The sequence below is a fragment of the Abrus precatorius genome, unplaced genomic scaffold (assembly GCF_003935025.1).
Source record: "Abrus precatorius isolate BTA unplaced genomic scaffold, Abrus_2018 Scaffold2, whole genome shotgun sequence".
NCBI lineage: Eukaryota > Viridiplantae > Streptophyta > Magnoliopsida > Fabales > Fabaceae > Abrus > Abrus precatorius.
The window spans coordinates 38,314,353-38,332,220 of record NW_020874362.1 but is presented as its reverse complement, the minus strand read 5'-3'; the positions used below and the strand labels follow the sequence as shown (position 1 = coordinate 38,332,220).

General features: G+C 31.2%; 2 protein-coding genes across 3 annotated transcripts; one reads left to right on the top strand and one right to left on the bottom strand.

Annotated features, from left to right (window-relative positions):
• The first annotated feature begins 2,200 nt into the window (after window positions 1–2,200).
• LOC113860009 (potassium transporter 5-like) lies at window positions 2,201–8,042 on the top strand. The gene is made up of 10 exons (XM_027492643.1): window positions 2,201–2,323; window positions 4,595–4,817; window positions 4,894–5,142; window positions 5,281–5,331; window positions 5,676–5,936; window positions 6,141–6,193; window positions 6,271–6,385; window positions 6,596–6,850; window positions 6,952–7,679; window positions 7,728–8,042. Exons 1-10 carry the CDS (start codon window positions 2,201–2,203, stop codon window positions 8,040–8,042), a joined length of 2,373 nt encoding a protein of 790 aa, XP_027348444.1.
• A 903-nt stretch (window positions 8,043–8,945) lies between these two features.
• LOC113857410 lies at window positions 8,946–16,135 on the bottom strand. 2 transcript variants are annotated; one of them, XM_027489267.1, is made up of 10 exons: window positions 15,600–16,135; window positions 15,475–15,518; window positions 15,192–15,321; window positions 14,927–15,053; window positions 13,614–14,218; window positions 12,788–13,070; window positions 12,415–12,694; window positions 11,690–11,848; window positions 10,091–10,552; window positions 8,946–9,521 (listed from the first exon to the last, which is right to left on the bottom strand). In XM_027489267.1, exons 1-10 carry the CDS (start codon window positions 15,769–15,771, stop codon window positions 9,234–9,236), a joined length of 2,550 nt encoding a protein of 849 aa, XP_027345068.1. In that variant the 5' UTR covers window positions 15,772–16,135; the 3' UTR covers window positions 8,946–9,233. The 2 variants fall into 2 exon arrangements, with proteins under 2 accessions (XP_027345068.1, XP_027345067.1); XM_027489266.1 differs by having other exon boundaries at window positions 11,690–11,851; window positions 15,600–16,074.
• Between the last annotated feature and the right edge of the window lie 1,733 nt (window positions 16,136–17,868).

Here is a 17,868-nt window from a genome sequence, read left to right as displayed (position 1 = left end):
ATTTATCTGAAGTCAACTCTCTTTGGCTGTCACTGTTATATATATATATATATATATATATATATATATATATATATATATATTTATAATTTACAATGCAAAGATAATTTTTTAAAAAACATAAAAATGTCAAGTCAAATCTAAATTTTAAAAAAATACCACTCCTACATCACCCATGTTTATAAAAATAAAGCAAAAGACATGTTGCTGTTTGATAAATCTCTTAATTGCAACAAATATCTTATATTGATTATTATATCATAGGGTGATTTCAATTAAAATGTATTGATAATATAAAAAGTTACATTATTATTCAATCAAATATTATTATATTAATTAAAAACAATTTTTAAATAATTTAAATTTAATTTATGGTATATTTTAATTGATTGCTGATATAAAATTTAATACATTTAATAATAATATTGCATTGTTTTGGCAAACATATATACTGAAGTTAAAAATCATATATTATTTTAAAGTCTTGGTCCACCTACATGTTCTGATAAAAGAAAAAAAAATGAAAAGGTGTAACTGAAAATAAAAAAAGGAATTCCAGAAAAAAAAAAGTCAAAAGCACACTTTAAAAAAAAATAAAAAATTACTCTAAAAAAAAAAGAGTAAAATTACTAGCGTCATTAGTGTCAATATTGTCAACTAAGTTTTGTTTAAATAATGAGGATTGAGGATAATATAGTTATTCCACTAATTATTATATTTATTGCTTTTTAAAATATAGAAAAATATATGAAAAACAAATTATTTTCTCTGAATAACGATGAAAAAATTGATTGTCATCGTCTCAAATATAAATAAAAACATATACACTTATTACATCATTATGAGTATTATATTTATTTTACCCATTCATATTTTTTATATCTATTTTTTTACTAAATTTCAATCAAAATAATAAAAGAGAAAACATTTTTTGTTTACTTTTATTTTTTATATAATTAACTTTGAATCATTAAAAACCATATTTTAAAATTGGGAAAAATGACATTTGTAAGTGTAGATTCTGGTCAATGGTTTGAAATTGGGATATCCAGAAAGTTGTTATTAATTCTTTTATTTATAAAATATTTCTGTACGAAACCGTACCGTTCCGTACTAACTCCGTAATAATTTTTTTTTCGTTTAATTAAACATCAATTAGAACTTTTTAATGAAAAAAGTAGTTAGGTAAGACAAATTAAATTCAAAGGATTAAATTTCCATTGACCCGGCAATAATTTTAGTAATATATTGATTTAACGTTTTACAAATTTAAAAAGTAGTTATTATTGTATTGTAAACTTGAGTAATATTGTATATTCTTTTTGAATTAATAGTTGTAATTTTTATAATATTTTAAAGATTAAAAATATATATTTTTTAAAATAAATTATTAATTTATTGTCTATTAATATAAAACTAACAGATATAAAATATTTTTTAATTTATAAGATTTAGTAAAAATTACTAATTTAAAAAATATCTTTTTTATTTCAGATATATTTGAAACATTTGTACATAAAATAATAAATATTAAGATTAAATGAGACTAACTGTCATGTCTAATAATTTTTGTCCAAAGTAAGTTTGTATTCTTGTAATAATAAGTGTATATAAAATTCTATACAATTTCAATAATTATAGATATGTAATGTAGTTATAATTATTTACTTACATTTAAATAATTTATCCTCTATTAAAATACAATAAAACAATAAGATATTGATTAATATTTAAATTATATAAAATTTTAGGGACTTAATCTCTCTTATAAAAATTTTAAATTAATAAAATTAAATTTAATGAAAATTGTTAAAAATAATATTTTATACTTGATGATATTTGATTTTGAATATTTTTATATTTAAATAATAAATTTGAATAATATATGTAACCTACGTTTTTTTTGTCTTTTTGCTCTTGCATTGAAAGGTACATATACGATGGTTGACGATACAAGGTAAATTTTTTATTAATATGATAAGTTTTAGCATTCCACATTGCTTTGATGACACCTTAAAAAGGGGTATTGAAGGCCAAAATAGTATGGTTATGACATGTATTATGATAAACAAAGTGTATTGTGCATAATTTAATAATGAATAATGAATTGGGAAGCAACAAAATATGAGTTTTTGTGGCTATAAAAAGGGAAGCAAAGTGGAAACCTAGTACAGATGAATTGAACAATTAAGGTACAACCATGGAAGGCACATTGAAGAGTGACAATGAGACAGCATCATATTCATGGGCAAAGGTTGGTCATGTTGATTCCCTCAATTTGGAGGCTGCAAGGATTCCCTCGTCCAAAACCCATTCTCTTAAGGTCTGGTCATCTTCTTACCAGAGGGACAAGTTTCTTAATTTTTAATTGCATGTGTGCATGTGTCTATGAAATTATATATATATATATATATATATATATATATATATATATATATATGGGAATAGATTTTAATTATTATTAACGATAAATAATTAAGATTGCAAATATTAAGTTACAAAACATTTCATTATAATTATTAAATATTTTTATTTTAGTATTGTATGTATAATTGTATGATTATTATTTTTTATTTCCTAATTTTCACACACAAAACAATGTATTGGACTATAATCACTAAACAGCCAATATAATGCTATGATTTAAACTTTTTCGTTGTGTTGGGTCGTTATGACAGCATAAACTGGTAACGTTCTACTCTCTCTCTTTTCTTAACATTGTACTTAAATGCATATAAATGCATTTACCAAGTGCAAAAGTGTGTATTGTTGAACAAGAACGTTATTTAATTTAAATATAAGATTTTATTAATTTCAGCCTTTAGTGTTGATTTTAAGTATTTATAAATTAAAAAAATTATAAAAAAATATATAATTATTTTATTGAAATTATTAAAATATAATAATTTTTTTAAAATAAAATTTTATTATTATTAGCTATTTATTCTCTGTCTTAAGAGTTAATTAATAAAACCCTTAAATATATTATAAAAAAAACACACACACAAATTTATAGGTCACATTAAAATGTTTATTTAATTATAATCAACAAATTATGTTGAATATAAAAGAAAATGAAAATAAAGTTTCATGGAACGACATTTATACTATAATTAAGAATTTTAAGTGTACACTTGATTTTAATTCGTATATAAAATATTGATAGAATAAGTAAAAGTTATTTACCTACACGTAATTGATATTTCTTAATGAAATTCAATAAAAACTTACGTTTTATTTTTTTTAAAGTTTAGTCTTATTTACTTTATTTAAATAAAAAATTTAATTTAAATTTTTTAAAAATATTAATTAATTAAATATGTTATACTTGATTTTAAAAAAATTTATTAAATTTAATAAAATGACTTATTTAAGATTCATAAATTAATAAATTAAATTTTAAAATAAATAAAATATTAAATTAAAAAAACTAACTTTATTTGTTAGAATTAGAAAATACCCTTATTATTACATGCCCCGAGAGAAAGATGACGTCATATTTGTTTGAGTTTTTTATATTATCATTGTTTGATTTATTTATTTTATTATTATTATTATATTTTACTTTGTAAAACTTTTGTTATTTGTGTATTTCAAATTTTTATTTGTTATTAATTTTAGATCAAACTTATTTAGTTGTATTATTATGTTTATTAATTTAAGGTATGAAATTTTATACTACTAAATTTATTTTACTAAATTTATTTTACTTAATGATTTATAGATTAGTGTTATTTTAATTATGTTTATTTTATATTTAGTAATTTACTTACTTAAATAAAATATGTAGTTTGAAGTGATAAATAGAAATATATAATTTTATTATAAATATTTAAATTATTTTTTATGCCATATTTAAATATAAGATTTATGATCTTTATAGAGACATATCTCTTTTAATGATGTGATAGTCTATTTATTAAGAGATTTAATAAACTATTAAAGGTCTCAATACAAAGTAAGTAATTAAAAAAAATTAATAAATCAATTTATGTTTTTAAAGTTAGACTATATATAACAACAAATTTATGACAATTAATAAATTATATTTAAGTTTTAAAATTATTAAATAAGATATACCTACTCAGTGCAAATCTAGCTTATCATAACATTATCCCTACCTAAGATTGCTTTCATTTTGACTATCAAAATGCATGTTACTCCTAAATAGTTAGCTTTAGTCAACAAATAAGGAATAACTCAATTAATATAAAAAAAAAAAATTAATTTAAGGGTTGAATATGATTATTTATTGATGAATTATTCTTAGAAATTTTTCTATATATGTACTTCTATAAGCTCTTGATGAGATTTCTAACATGTTCCAACTTTAAAAATAAATGGATCAATTGCTGTTCTATCCCGTAACTTAGATTTTAGAAAGGTAAAATTAACACTAACTTTTAAGGTTGATTTTATATATCCAAAAATAGAAACTTATTAAAAAAGTTTATTATATACATAATATGATAAATACTTTTTAAAATAAAAAATTATTACTTTTAAGAAGTAATGTTAATAAAACCGTTATTTTGATTACAAAAAGATCATAAACATTAGAGTTTTGAGCTGTATAATTTTGAATGTGTAACAGCCAAATTGGATTACGACACTGAGCTTAGCGTTTCAAAGCATCGGGATCATATATGGAGACTTAGGAATTTCTCTTTTGTACGTCTATGACAGCACCTTCAGTAATGGTATTCAAGATACTAATGACCTTCTTGGATGCTTGTCTCTCATCATCTACACCATTGCACTCATTCCATTCGTTAAGTATATCCTAATTGTTTTGTGGGCTAACGACAATGGCGATGGTAAGTTCACCCATTCAATTAATATATGTATCATTTTTATCATCATTTATGTTAATACTTTTGTATGGAATATTAGGTGGAACATTTGCACTATATTCTTTGTTTTGCCGGTATGCCAAGGTCAGCTTAATTCCAAATCACCAACCAGAAGACAGACAACTTACCCATTACAAACTACACATACCATCCAACCAAATAAAGAGGGCACAAATGATTAAGCACAAGCTAGAAAATAGTAAATTTGCTCAACTTCTGCTTTTTCTTGTCACTATCATGTCAACCTCTATGGTTATTGGAGATGGAATTCTTACACCTTCCATTTCAGGTAAAATCATTTGATCCTATTATCTAATAAAAGAAAATTCTTTTCAATGAAGTACAAGCATGTCAACAAAATGCATCTGTCATGAACAAAATTTCAGTCTCTTATATAATGTGATACAATTGTTTGCTACATTTGCAGTACTGTCAGCAGTGAGTGGCATAAAAAAAAAGAGCCCATCACTTGACCAAGGTAGATGCTTTTTTTAACCTAAAAAATGCATAGTTTATTAACTTGCAACAGTTAATTTTTAGAAATATGCTAAATGATATGAATGCATTTTCGTGGAATGACTTGAGGAGAAATTTTGTTGCATTTTCAAATCTTATGTAAATATTTCTTTAATTATCTTTTATTTAAGTTGCAATTTAATCAAAACTACATGAGGTTAAAATAAATATATTTTTCTAAACTGCTATTGAAACTTTATTTGTAAGTAACCCTAAATGAAAAATGTTTATGATCTTAAGTGTGAAATATCTTGGGTGCTACATTTACATTCAATGTTGTAATATCATGACATTCAACATGTTCAGGTGCTGTTGTCGGGATCTCAATAGCAATCCTGATCGTTCTCTTCGCTGTCCAGCGATTTGGCACAGATAAAGTGGGATTCACCTTTGCCCCTATGGTGGTCGTGTGGTTTTTATTCATCGGAGGCATTGGTCTTTACAACTTGTTCAAATATGACATTGGGGTATTGCGAGCTTTCAATCCTAAGTATATTGTTGATTACATGAAAAGAAACGGTAAAAATGGATGGATTTCTCTAGGTGGAATTTTTCATTGCATTACTGGTTAGTACTAATTATGCTGTCATCATGAAGTGTTTTGCTTGTATGGCTTTTTTACGTTCTTTATGAGTCTTGTTAATTATGATGAAACGTGGAATTTTGTTAAGAAATTAATAAATATAATGTTTATTTTTATTAAAAATACTCTAAAGATGTATTAAAAATTACGATAAAAATTCTCTAAAGATATAAATTTTCATGAACCAGGGAGTGAGGCCATGTTTGCAGACTTGGGTCACTTCAACGTGCGAGCAGTTCAAGTATGTAAATAAATGTAGTACGATACTCCGAGCAATATATCATCACGAATTAATTTTTGTTCATGTTGTTATTGCAGATTAGTTTCTCTTTTGTTACGTTTCCTGCACTAGTATGTGCATACAGTGGACAAGCAGCATATCTTAGAAAGTTCCCGGAACAGATAGGGAATACTTTTTATAACTCAATACCCCGTAAGTTTCTAAGAAAATGATGCTAGCTCTTGCTGTTTAATCGTGACAATCTTTTTAATAGTTTTAGGGAACCGTTTTTAATGTATATATATATATATATACACACACACCACACAAAATAAAAAAATAAGTTCAATTTTCATTTGCAGTAATCATAGAGATTCTTGAATCATTAAGTTAAAAAATAGTAATCATTAAAATCACTTGTAGATCCAATATTTTGGCCAACATTTGTTGCGGCGGTTGCTGCTTCTATCATTGCAAGTCAGGCTATGATTTCAGGGGCATTTTCCATTATCCAACAGTCTCAAAGTTTGGGATGCTTCCCTAGTGTTAGGGTCATACATACCTCTGCAAAGTATGAAGGTCAAGTGTACATACCTGAGATCAATTACTTTCTTATGATTGCTTGTGTCATAGTCTGTGCCGCTTTCAGAACCACAGATAATACTATTCATGCTTACGGTATGCTTTTTTTAAGAACTTTAACATCTCTACAAATTAAATACTACAAAATCAACCCATTATTTTATTTACATGTGTTACTTGATTACTTTTCATCACAGGAATTTCTGTGTGCATGGTAATGCTGGTCACAACATCCATGGTCACTCTTATAATGCTTGTTATATGGAAGACAAGCATCTTGTGGATTGCTCTTTTCTTTGTTGTATTCAGTGCAATAGAGATTGTGTACTTATCATCCTTGCTAACTAAATTCGTTCAAGGAGGCTTTCTTCCATTGGCACTTTCTTTGTGCTTGATGTCCATAATGGGCATTTGGCGTTACACACACGTAAAAAGGTACTTGTTTGAGCTAAACAACAAGGTCTCTGGTGAATATCTAAGAGAACTAGTAAGCAAAAAGGTTATATCTCGAATTCCTGGAGTAGCACTTGTGTTCTCAGAGCTAGTAGAAGGAGTTCCACCACTATTTGCTCATGTTGTTTCCAACATACCCTACATCCACTCTATTGTTGTGTTTGTTTCCTTGAAGTCCATCCCTATTGGCAAAGTTGAATTGCATGAGAGATTCCTTTTCAGACAAGTTCAACCAAAAGAATATAGAATCTTTCGCTGTGTTGTGAGGTGTGGCTATAATGATGTCATTGGAGAACCAAAGGAGTTTGAGGAACACTTAATAGAACATCTAAAAGAATTTATACGCCATCAAAATTTTACTCATGTGGTAGTAGTAGAAGGGGTTGATATTGAACAGACAGACTATCACTCTTTTAAGGATGGAAGAGGTTCTTTCAAGCAAATAACCCCATTACCTTCTTCACATCAAGAAGTGGAAGATGAAAGGGTGAAATCTCAATCTGCTCGACTGCATCCAAAGTCTAACACTGCTGTGAATGTGTCACGTGCTTCATCAGATTCTATTCAGTCTTTCGGAGTACTAAGTAGAATCTCTAACCCGCATGTGCAGGATGTAGAAGAGGAGATAGCTTTTGTGCAGAGAGCAATGGAGAGAAGTGTGGTGTATATGCTGGGAGAAGCCGAAGTGGTGGCGGAGCCCAACTCATCTGTGCTTAAGAAGATTGCTGTTAATCATATTTACAATTTTTTGAGGAGAAATTTCAGGCAAGGAGAAAATTTAATGGCAATCCCACGTTCAAAGCTTCTCAGGGTTGGAATGACATATGAGATATGATGGCACATTAGGAGAAAGGTACAGCAGAGAACATCGTTAGTAATAATACACATGTTGTGCGTGCCATTGGGGTTACATATAGCTCACTTTCTCTGTTTTACTCATCAAAGTTGATTGATTTGGATGCGAATGTAGAGTTCTCTGTTTGCTTATATATGATATGTAATTTTATTAAAGAAAATGCTAACATCAATATTTAGGACTGATTTTAAGTAATTAAAAGTGGTAAGATTTTATTGAGGAAAAAAAAATTATTACATTACAAATATAAAAGTGTAATAATTTTTTTTTCTTAATAAAAACTCGTTACTTTTGAATAGTTAAAATCACTTCTAAAATATGGTGTCAACAAAACTAAATGTTGTAGTTAAGTTGTAAAATGTTTGATTGGTGTGGAATAATGAGTATTCAAGTATCATTTCATTTACTAAATTCTTGAAATTGACATAAACATTCAAGATTAATTGTCCAACTACCACTAACAAGCTCGTTCACACTGAAATGAATTGAAATGTACCAGACTAATCTCACAAGAAAAGAGTAATTTTTAAGATATAATTACTCTTTTTGTCTTATCCTATGTCCGTTATCCAGTGAATAATATAACCTAGAGGGCTAAATTTTTGAAGCTGCTAACGGCATTTTGCATGTTTTAAGGAGCATGCTAGAGTAACAGTTGGAAGTTCCGTAGTTCGACCACCTGGCTAAAACGCTGTCACTGGTTCCAGGCTGCAGCATACATAAGCGCTATGAATATGCGAAATCTTGATCCTGGTGTACAATACTGAATCATATATATACTTTTAAAAGCAATTCTATTTTCTTGTTTAAACAAAAACAATTTTCAACTCATCAACAAAAGCGATATATGTTGACTGCATAACAAAGAAGCGCAAGGATAAAAAGGAGCAAAATAAGAGACAGATTAAGGTAGTTAGCATCCAACAAACTTTCCACTATAACCAGATGAGAAGAATGTTGCAAAAAAAGGGTATTGTACGTTGTACATAAAATTAGCACACTTAGTACCTACGTTAAACATCACGAGCATAATTATATAGCATACAACGCACAGGGCAGCGGCCTTCGGACCAAACAATGGTACATTAAATTATTAGACCGCGGAAATGCCTGTGATCGGTCGCTTTCAAACTCACATCAAGACCCTTAAAAACCGGGAGGTGAATAAGATTAGTAGCTGTTTTGCCATATTTGTTGGGATTGCTTAGGTGGTTGGTTTTGAGAACCAGCAAGGGATGCTTCCCTAGGATTCTGCTGCTGATGTTCCAGAGAAATCCCAGTCTGAGAATGGTAGAAATTAGGGTACCCAAGGGGTCCAAAATGCTGTGAAGGCTGCTGGCTTTGCCTAAATCCACCTGGTTGTTGATTCTGTCCCTGGAAGCTGTAATACGTGCTGGGAGGAACTGCAGACATTGTTCGAGAGCTAGGTCCCTGAACCCACATGGGAGAATTCTCATTCTGACAGAAGAAAATACAAAATCAGCACATTCCTTATTCAATATGATTAAACATAAAAAGTGGCACCATTCCCTATTCTTTCCTCATCTTGTGTACTCCATTCCCTCACGACATATGAATGGGAGTAAATTCGAGGACAACAAAATGAACCACATGATACACATCTTAAGTAAAGCCTCAAATTAGTCATCGAGATTATATAAGTCAAGCATTTAAATTTTAAAAACCCTTTAGTAGTCTCTAACTTTGTAAAATGACATTCACTTTAATTCACTTCAGCACAAATGATAGTAAAAAATAAAATGAAAAAAAGACTAAATCAAGTGACTTTCAGCAAGGTCAAAGACTAACTTGAGGGTTTACTCCATCTTAAACCTTTTGTTTACATGCCTTTAAAGGAACCATGGCTTTTTCCATGCATAAATATAAAAAATTCACAGATAACTCCACCCAGAAAGTAAAAAGAAAAAAAAAGGTTGTACTATTGACACCATATTGGCTCAGCTCCTAAAAAATTGTACAAAGAATGAAAACAGTTAATGTGTAAATTAAAATGAAGATCATTCTACCTGTTGCAGTGAAATAATATGATTGTTGTCCTTAAACTGAGAGTTTACAACATCATCATATCCAATGGTTGTACTAGTAGGCGCAGCAGGTGGATTCAAAGGATAATTTCCTCCAGGAATGCTGGTGGAACTTCCAAAACCATATCCAGATGCAATAGCAGCAGACTGAGGCAAGCTACTGACAGAAATGCTATTTTTATATTGTGGAAGCATGGCTGCCAGAGATTGGTGATATGTACTATTTCCAGCAAAAGCCTGCTGAAATGCTGATGGCATGTAGGTATAGCTCTGTGGCATGAACGGATAGCTAATCATATTAGCAAAATGTCCCAGAGGAAGAGTAGGCTGGGAATAGGGATGCACAGTAAGGTGTTGAGGAAGTGCAGGTCCAGTGGCAACATTTGCACCAGGCAGAGCTTGCGGATTAGGCTGAGGTGTCGAAATGCTATTTGTTCTTAGAGCCTACACATTGACAAATAAAATTATCCAGACTAAATTTCCATGTTCTCCCTCTTACTAAACAATAAAATCAAGATACAAAAATAACAATGAACTATGCAAAATAATCGTTGCCAAATAATGTTGATACAAAATACACAGCGCACATGTAATGCAGAGACACTCTCTAGTTATCTATATTCAATACTGATTACCAATAAAATACATCTTCAATTATACAATTCAACACCCTCAAAGTACTTGCAAACCTCAAGTTTTACATGGACTTGGCAGAGGGTAAAAAGGTGAAGCTTGAGTTAGGATAAGATAATCACATGTAGATAATTTTGATGTAATATTTTCATATATAACCACACTAGGATCTTAATATTTTCAAAAAGACACAAGCCATTACAGATACAGTACCTGTCAACATATAAATACATATATTGATCATAAATTTTTCACCCCCTTTTTAAGGGCATACCAAACTGACTAGTAATGCAAAAAGGACAGATTTGTCTAGTAGTATAATAACTTTCCAGCAGGTAGATCAATAGCAATCTATCAGGCAAAGGAACAAGACAGCACTGCATAAATACTTTGATCAAATCAAACACAGAATTTACACAGGACATGGTTGATGCTGACAACTACACAAAAAATCCAAACTCCCTATCTAATAAAATACACCCTCTTAAGTTGATAACTATTTAATATAAACTTTGTAATTTCATATGAAGAAAAAAGTGATTGGCAAAAGATCAGTTCATACCAAAACATTAATCAGTAATCACTCAAGTAGCTCAAACCAAAACATGCAAAATGCCTTTTTGACATAAGTGATTGAACAAGGATATCATCTTCTCCTTTGCATTAACCACTGTATATAGGGCCAGAGCTTTAACTAATATCACATGGTGGTCAACTGAACAGTTGGTATGTAACACATACAATACCACCATTAAAGCTTACTGTTAACCAAAATATCAGTATGTAAACAGCAGCCCTCAAATATAAGGTACATGTGAATTCCATTACACATTTCTTGACTAAGAATAATCAAACATTCTGTAAGCCATAATACTAAATTTAATTATGATTCAACCTATCTCAAGTTTGAATATAGCAAAACTAAAATAAGCTAGAGCAGAAGCATACCTCTGACATGTTTATAGCAGGACCACCAATTGAAGAAGCAATGTTGCTATATTTTGCAGGCATTGATTGTGTTTCAGGGAAGGGTGAGTATGGAATATCTTCTCTTGCTGTTTGAACATTCGAAGCCAACAGAGCACTGGGCAAGGAATTGGTGTAAGCCTGCTAAAAAACAGCACCATAAGTTTGATGTAGACAACAGAATTGATAGACAGTATTAATATTAGATGATAAAAGAAACTACATTGATATCAGTTGTTAGTACTGCACTAATACAATGAATGGTCAGCACAGTACTGCAGTTTTTGGGGAAAAAATTACATAGTAAAAATGGTATGGCTCATTGTCTTACAAGTTTATTCAGTAAAGCAACTGAGGAGTGAAATTTACACTCAGCTCAAATACCTACACACTGAAATATCGTGGAGAAGGTATTTATATCCCTATTTCTCAATTCCATCATAAAATATACTGTAAATTTGGCCATTCAATAAGTAATTTTAGAATAAAACCGTACTCAACCACATGTTCTTTTGGAGAAAATAAACATGATCTACTCTCAAAGGAATGGTTAGCATCACAGAACTGACCATCCCCTAGTTTTTAGCCCTACATGAGCTAAGATCATTTTAGAACTAACTCTGATTGAATGAACACCAAATGGAAGACCCAGCCTTGAAAAACAATATATATTGCAAATCCAAAGATCTAGCAATTCTATGTATTACCATTACACTAGAAAAGGGAGACAGGTTCTGGATCTGCGAGCTTGTCTGTGAATGAGGATATGTAACATCTGGCTGTTGGACATTTTCATAAGTAAACTCGTGTGAAGAAGAAGGAAATGAATATTGATTTTCCTGAGCAGTTACAGGGGGTTCAGATTTTAAGGCCTCTGATTGTGGAATGGAGGAATGCTCGTATGTCCCAGTATCCACACCAGTTATATGAGTTAAATTCCCATCCGAGGTAGTAGTTAGATGCTCATCTCCGTAATAGTCAGGATTTCTGCAAAAATAAATAAATAAATAAACACATACTTAAGTAAACTAGGAAAAACGAGAATGTTGTAGCAAAGTATATTGTTGTCTAAGCACATGCCTAGCATCTGAGGACCCTATTGTTGAAACATCAGTTGCTCCAGATGTATCCTCCAAGTTACTTTTCAAGGGCCTAGATGCATATGGGCCTGATCCAGAAAGAGAAGCATTGTTTGCTGATCCAAAACTTCCAAAGCTCAGATTTAAGCATTCTGGAGAATGAAGTTGAAGGTGATTTGGAATTACTACAGAAGAATTTTCCTCCTCTTGTTCTGTCCCTCGATCATCAGTGTGTAAATTTAGGTGCTCTAAGTTTGCAGCCACTGATGAATCACCATCTTCAGCTGAAAGGAAGATGATAAGACATTAAGACTTAGAAACTAATGTATGAAGGCATATGTCTGATACAATCATGAACTTCAAATAAAATTGGTACAAATTACAATAATGCTCTCTAAACCATTAGAGATCATACACAGGCACCTGACTATATTAGTAATACAATGATTCCTTCTAAACCATTCACATGTATGGAGGATGAGAAACAAAAACAAAAAGAACCAATCAGAACAACAAGATAACAACAATGATGATGATGATAATGATGATGAACACATCAGATTGACTTGTCAAAATGATATCACAATAATATTTCATTATGCTATTTCTCTGATTCAGATGATTCAAGGCAAATCTAGCACATGTAATTTTAAAACCACTCACTTAGACAACAAACATAACATGAAAATTGAAGAATTTCAAATCCAATATATGACGGCACTGATACCATCAATCTAATTACACGATAATTAAATGAATTTATGGAGAACATGTGTTCAATAGAAATTAAGTCAAAAGACCTGCAAACCGATAAATATCATACTCACCTTCATTATTATCAAATGGATGCCCATGAGTTTGGTAGGAATTCATGTCCTTGTACAAGCTACCATCAAAAACAGAAGTATTTTCTGGATTATCTTCAGATATACTTTTAGCAGATATAGATGCAGGTCCAACATTATCTGGATTCTCAACAGGACCATCTTCAGCTACAAATTCACTTGCATGGGACTTCAGTTGCTGATTAGCTTCACCAGAGTTAGATGAGTTTGTATGGTACTCAGAATTTGGATGAGCATCTACAACAGAGGATCCGCGAACAGCTGGTGGGTGCTCAATAGATGGCCATTCATCATTGTGTTGAACGTTGGAGTTAATAGCAAAGCATTGATCACTATTTGTCTCTGACACCTTGGAAGCATGACCTTGCACTGAATGCAAATTGTGATGTGAAGCCACAGGAGGTGTAAAAACATTCTGATGATTACCACTGTGAACAGAAGAATTAGGCACAGATGCCTTGGCCTGTGGCCTACCCATCCTGACAATGTCAGCCATCGACACTTGACCCGAGTTCACTGTCCATGCAGATTGCAATCCACCTTGTTGTGATGAAGAAGAGAGTCCATCACAGACACGGATGGAATCACTGCAACAGTTTTTGACATTTCATGAGGTGCTAAAGCTTAGCATACATACTAAATGTTTTTTTGTATCTAAGTGCTTACAGGCACAATATCATTTGAAAAAAAAATAGACAAAATGAGTAAACACTTGGCCCCTATAACTATACATGCAATATTATATTGGTGCTTAAACAATAATTGATGTCATCAGATTTGTCATCAAAAAACCAATTTGACAACAAAAATGTTGGTTTGAAAGATTAATTTGATGTTACATATATCTTCAGAGCACCAATTTAAAAAATATTTATAAATAGAGGGGTTATTTTATTAGTTTGGTGTCTATACAAGAACAAAATGGACATTTACTCAGTTATAAATTCCAGGCCACGAGAGATAAAGCAGAACCATAAACCAATCCAGTGAATCAATGGTACAGAATGCACCAACTCTTTGAGAAAAGAATAAAAGTGAATATACATTGAAAAAAGCTTGCAAAAGTTGGATGCTTTAACAAATTACAATTGACTAGCTTTACAGAGAAATTTGAGAAACTGTTTTTCATAAACACCAGAAGATAATACAATTGAATTTTACGCTAAACAGAGGTGGCCATATTTATTTTCTCTTTAAAATAATCAGGTGTCATTCACAAACAGATCATAACATAATCACAAGAATTTCTTCAGTTCTACTCCAATTGTGCAGAAAAATTTTGACGGAAAAGATACCTGTAGGATGGTGGTTGCCTGTTCACATTATTCTCCAACACACTCAATGAAGAAACCGAAGAACCTCCATAAGCAGGTGTTCCGTTTTCCTTCTTGGATATAGGTTTTCCCTGCATCAGACCATAATCTGACCTCCAAAAATAGGTCAAAAAATTAAATAATAATAAAACCAATAGATACATTCATAAACTTGATAGAATCCACAACATTAGACAAATAGCAAATTATTTATGACATTCAAATTAACAAACAAGCATCCACATACCACTACTACTACTGAATTGGATGGCGCCCCCACGCCCAGCATAGCGGTCACTGCCAGCCCTAACACCACCGCCGCCGCGGCTAGAGGTATTGTTTGTCCCACGAGACCTGGAATCTGCCGTGTCCTTACTCTGAACATTCAAAAAGAGCCGAGAAATGAGCATAAGAAGCAAACAAAAATAAAAGCAATCACTAACTCCTCATAATATGCATCTACAAAAAAAGCTTAACAATAGTGACGAAACGAACTCAACAAAACAAAAAAAACGCACGCACGCACGTACCTCTTTTTTCTTCTCTCGTTTGCTCTTCACCTCATGAAAAGGATCTACACAAAGAAGAATAAAGTTATATAAGATTAAATATATGCGTAAAGGAAAGGAGAAGAAAAGGAAAAACCCTAGTATACCTTGGGAGAGAAGGCGACTAACAGCTTCGTTAGGGTCCATGTTACAGTCTTTGAGGGTGGCATAGATCTCGTTTTCAGGGATGTTGCTCACTATTTCCTTCAGACTTTGAACCATCTTCCGACTCGCCGGAGGAATCCCTGCCTTCTGGCCGCCACCGCCTTTGCCGCTCATCCTCCTCACTCTCACTCCGATCTGCCACCGCCCCCGCCGCTCTACTCGCTAGGGTTCCGCCGCGATGTAAATATCTACGCGCGCTCTCGCTCTCTCTCTCTCTCTCTCTCTATGGATTTGCACCCGAACGGAAAGGAAACAAAACAAAACCCCTCCTCTCTTTTTCTCGCTTCTGAGTTTCTCTTTTTTTCCTTTTTTCGCCTTTTTCTCTGCAAACAAATAACCATTAATCAATTGTTAAAATCTTCATCCATGTAAATCACTGATTTCCTTCTGCTTTTTAACATTGATAAATTGATTCATGCGTGTCCACCCTATCTTTCTCTTTTATTTTATTTTCAAACTTTTTTTTTAGAGAATCGATATCACTGTTTATTCTGAGTAAAATATAATCACTTCATTTAATCCGGTCGTAATCTACATGAATAGCTTCATTTCATGATTTTTCAATTTAATTTGCAAAAATCCATATAAAACATGGTAATTAAGTTGGTCTGAAGGATTGTAAAAATTTGATAAATGAAATCGGATATTGTATTTTCTTTTAAACTAATTCTTTATTTGATTGATATCTTTTACAAACAATTGTCAAATTGTTTTTCAAACCATTTTTTTTAATTTTAAATAATTATTTTTAGAAACTATGTACATAAAAGATAAATACAATTGATATATTATTCAAATAAAAAAATATTTGACCTTAATATTTAGGGATGACAATGAATCATATATTTGTGGAGTATTTATTAAAAAAGTCATAATAAATACGGTAATTATTTATTTGATAAATTTAAATTTGTATATGAATAAATATTTACAAAAATTGATAGACACAAATAGGCTTATTATAGTATATGCTTCTTGGTCATATTTTTGTACGCAAAATGTGTGTAAATAGAATCATGATTGTGTTGTGTTGCTAAGTAGTGGCCTGTGCATTTATTAGCGTAGCTCTAAGGTTGGAGCTGAACAACCATGGGACTGTCTCCCTTTGATATAACTGACATGCTTCTGCTTGAACCATTTATGGTTTGATTCATTCCGTGGCCAAGGTGGGGGCTTATTTCTAAACACCACCTGATATGGGTTCTCACTTGGATAACTTGCTTGTACCATTTTTCCCATCAACTTCTCAACCTTTAGTATTTGTAAAGGCACGTGTATGGGTGTTAAGATAGGTTGAAGGTGGATGGGATGATCCACATGATGTGAGGTTGGCAATAGTTTGGTTGGTTCCATGAATACGAATATGACTCACAATATGGTGATACCTTCAAGTGGTGTCATACACTGGGTTGGTTGAGTGGTTCTATCAATGCATTATTATGAGAATTCAAGTTTTAATCTTTGTCGCTACATGTGGGTTGCCTCCTCCATTCAGATTTGGAACACATTAGGATTACCAATTCAACCACAACATGTGGATTGTTTATGCTATTTTGAACAAACTTATAGAGTATTGGGAGTTGTTGCCATGTTGTTGGTGTTAAAGTTGTTTTTTGAACCATTGTTGTTTGGATCACATTTGTCATTCGTTGTTCCAGCCTTTGGTGGAGGAGATTGGATAGGTGTTGTATGGAGTCCTGAATCTTGATGAATTACGCATCATACATTGTTGCCATAATGCCAATCTTTTGGAATCCAGGTTGTGAACTTGTTCTTCTAGCCATGTGCAGACTTAGGTGTTGAAAATGAAGAAAACATGCGAAGGATCTATCACGCCAACAAGAAAATATGAAAGAACCAATGGATACATACAGGAAACAAAGGGAAGAATAGTAAGAGAAAAAACGAGGAATATTTTAGAGAAGTATCACTCGAGCCAATGATTATTCTACTACTCTATATCCTCTAAATATGCATGTACTATTGCAACCAAAAGTTATCCAATATCTGTTACGTATCAATTTATTATTATTGTTATGCTTTATTACATCGCGTGATTCGTATCTTTGTGTGTGAATGTAATTATAAAATGAGAGAAAAATATAATATATAAAATGTGTTGCCACCTCACTCTTTAATGTGAAGATTTAAATTTATAATATTGTAGTAAATTGTAATCATTTAATTTTCTTACTATTAAAAGTGAATATT

What these genes read in the sequence shown, in the direction of transcription:
- LOC113860009 (XM_027492643.1), top strand. Translation starts at nt 2,201, where the DNA reads ATGGAAGGCACATTGAAGAGTGACAATGAGACAGCATCATATTCATGG. An exon ending in TAATACTATTCATGCTTACG is followed by an intron (nt 6,851 to 6,951) that starts GTATGCTTTTTT and finishes TTTTCATCACAG; the next exon opens with GAATTTCTGTGTGCATGGTA. An exon ending in TACCTTCTTCACATCAAGAA is followed by an intron (nt 7,680 to 7,727) that starts GTGGAAGATGAA and finishes CTGCATCCAAAG; the next exon opens with TCTAACACTGCTGTGAATGT.
- LOC113857410 (XM_027489266.1), bottom strand. Translation starts at nt 15,771, where the DNA reads ATGAGCGGCAAAGGCGGTGGCGGCCAGAAGGCAGGGATTCCTCCGGCG. An exon ending in TAGTCGCCTTCTCTCCCAAG is followed by an intron (nt 15,519 to 15,599) that starts GTATACTAGGGT and finishes TTCTTTGTGTAG; the next exon opens with ATCCTTTTCATGAGGTGAAG. An exon ending in CTGCTATAAACATGTCAGAG is followed by an intron (nt 10,553 to 11,689) that starts GTATGCTTCTGC and finishes GTCAATGTGTAG; the next exon opens with GCTCTAAGAACAAATAGCAT.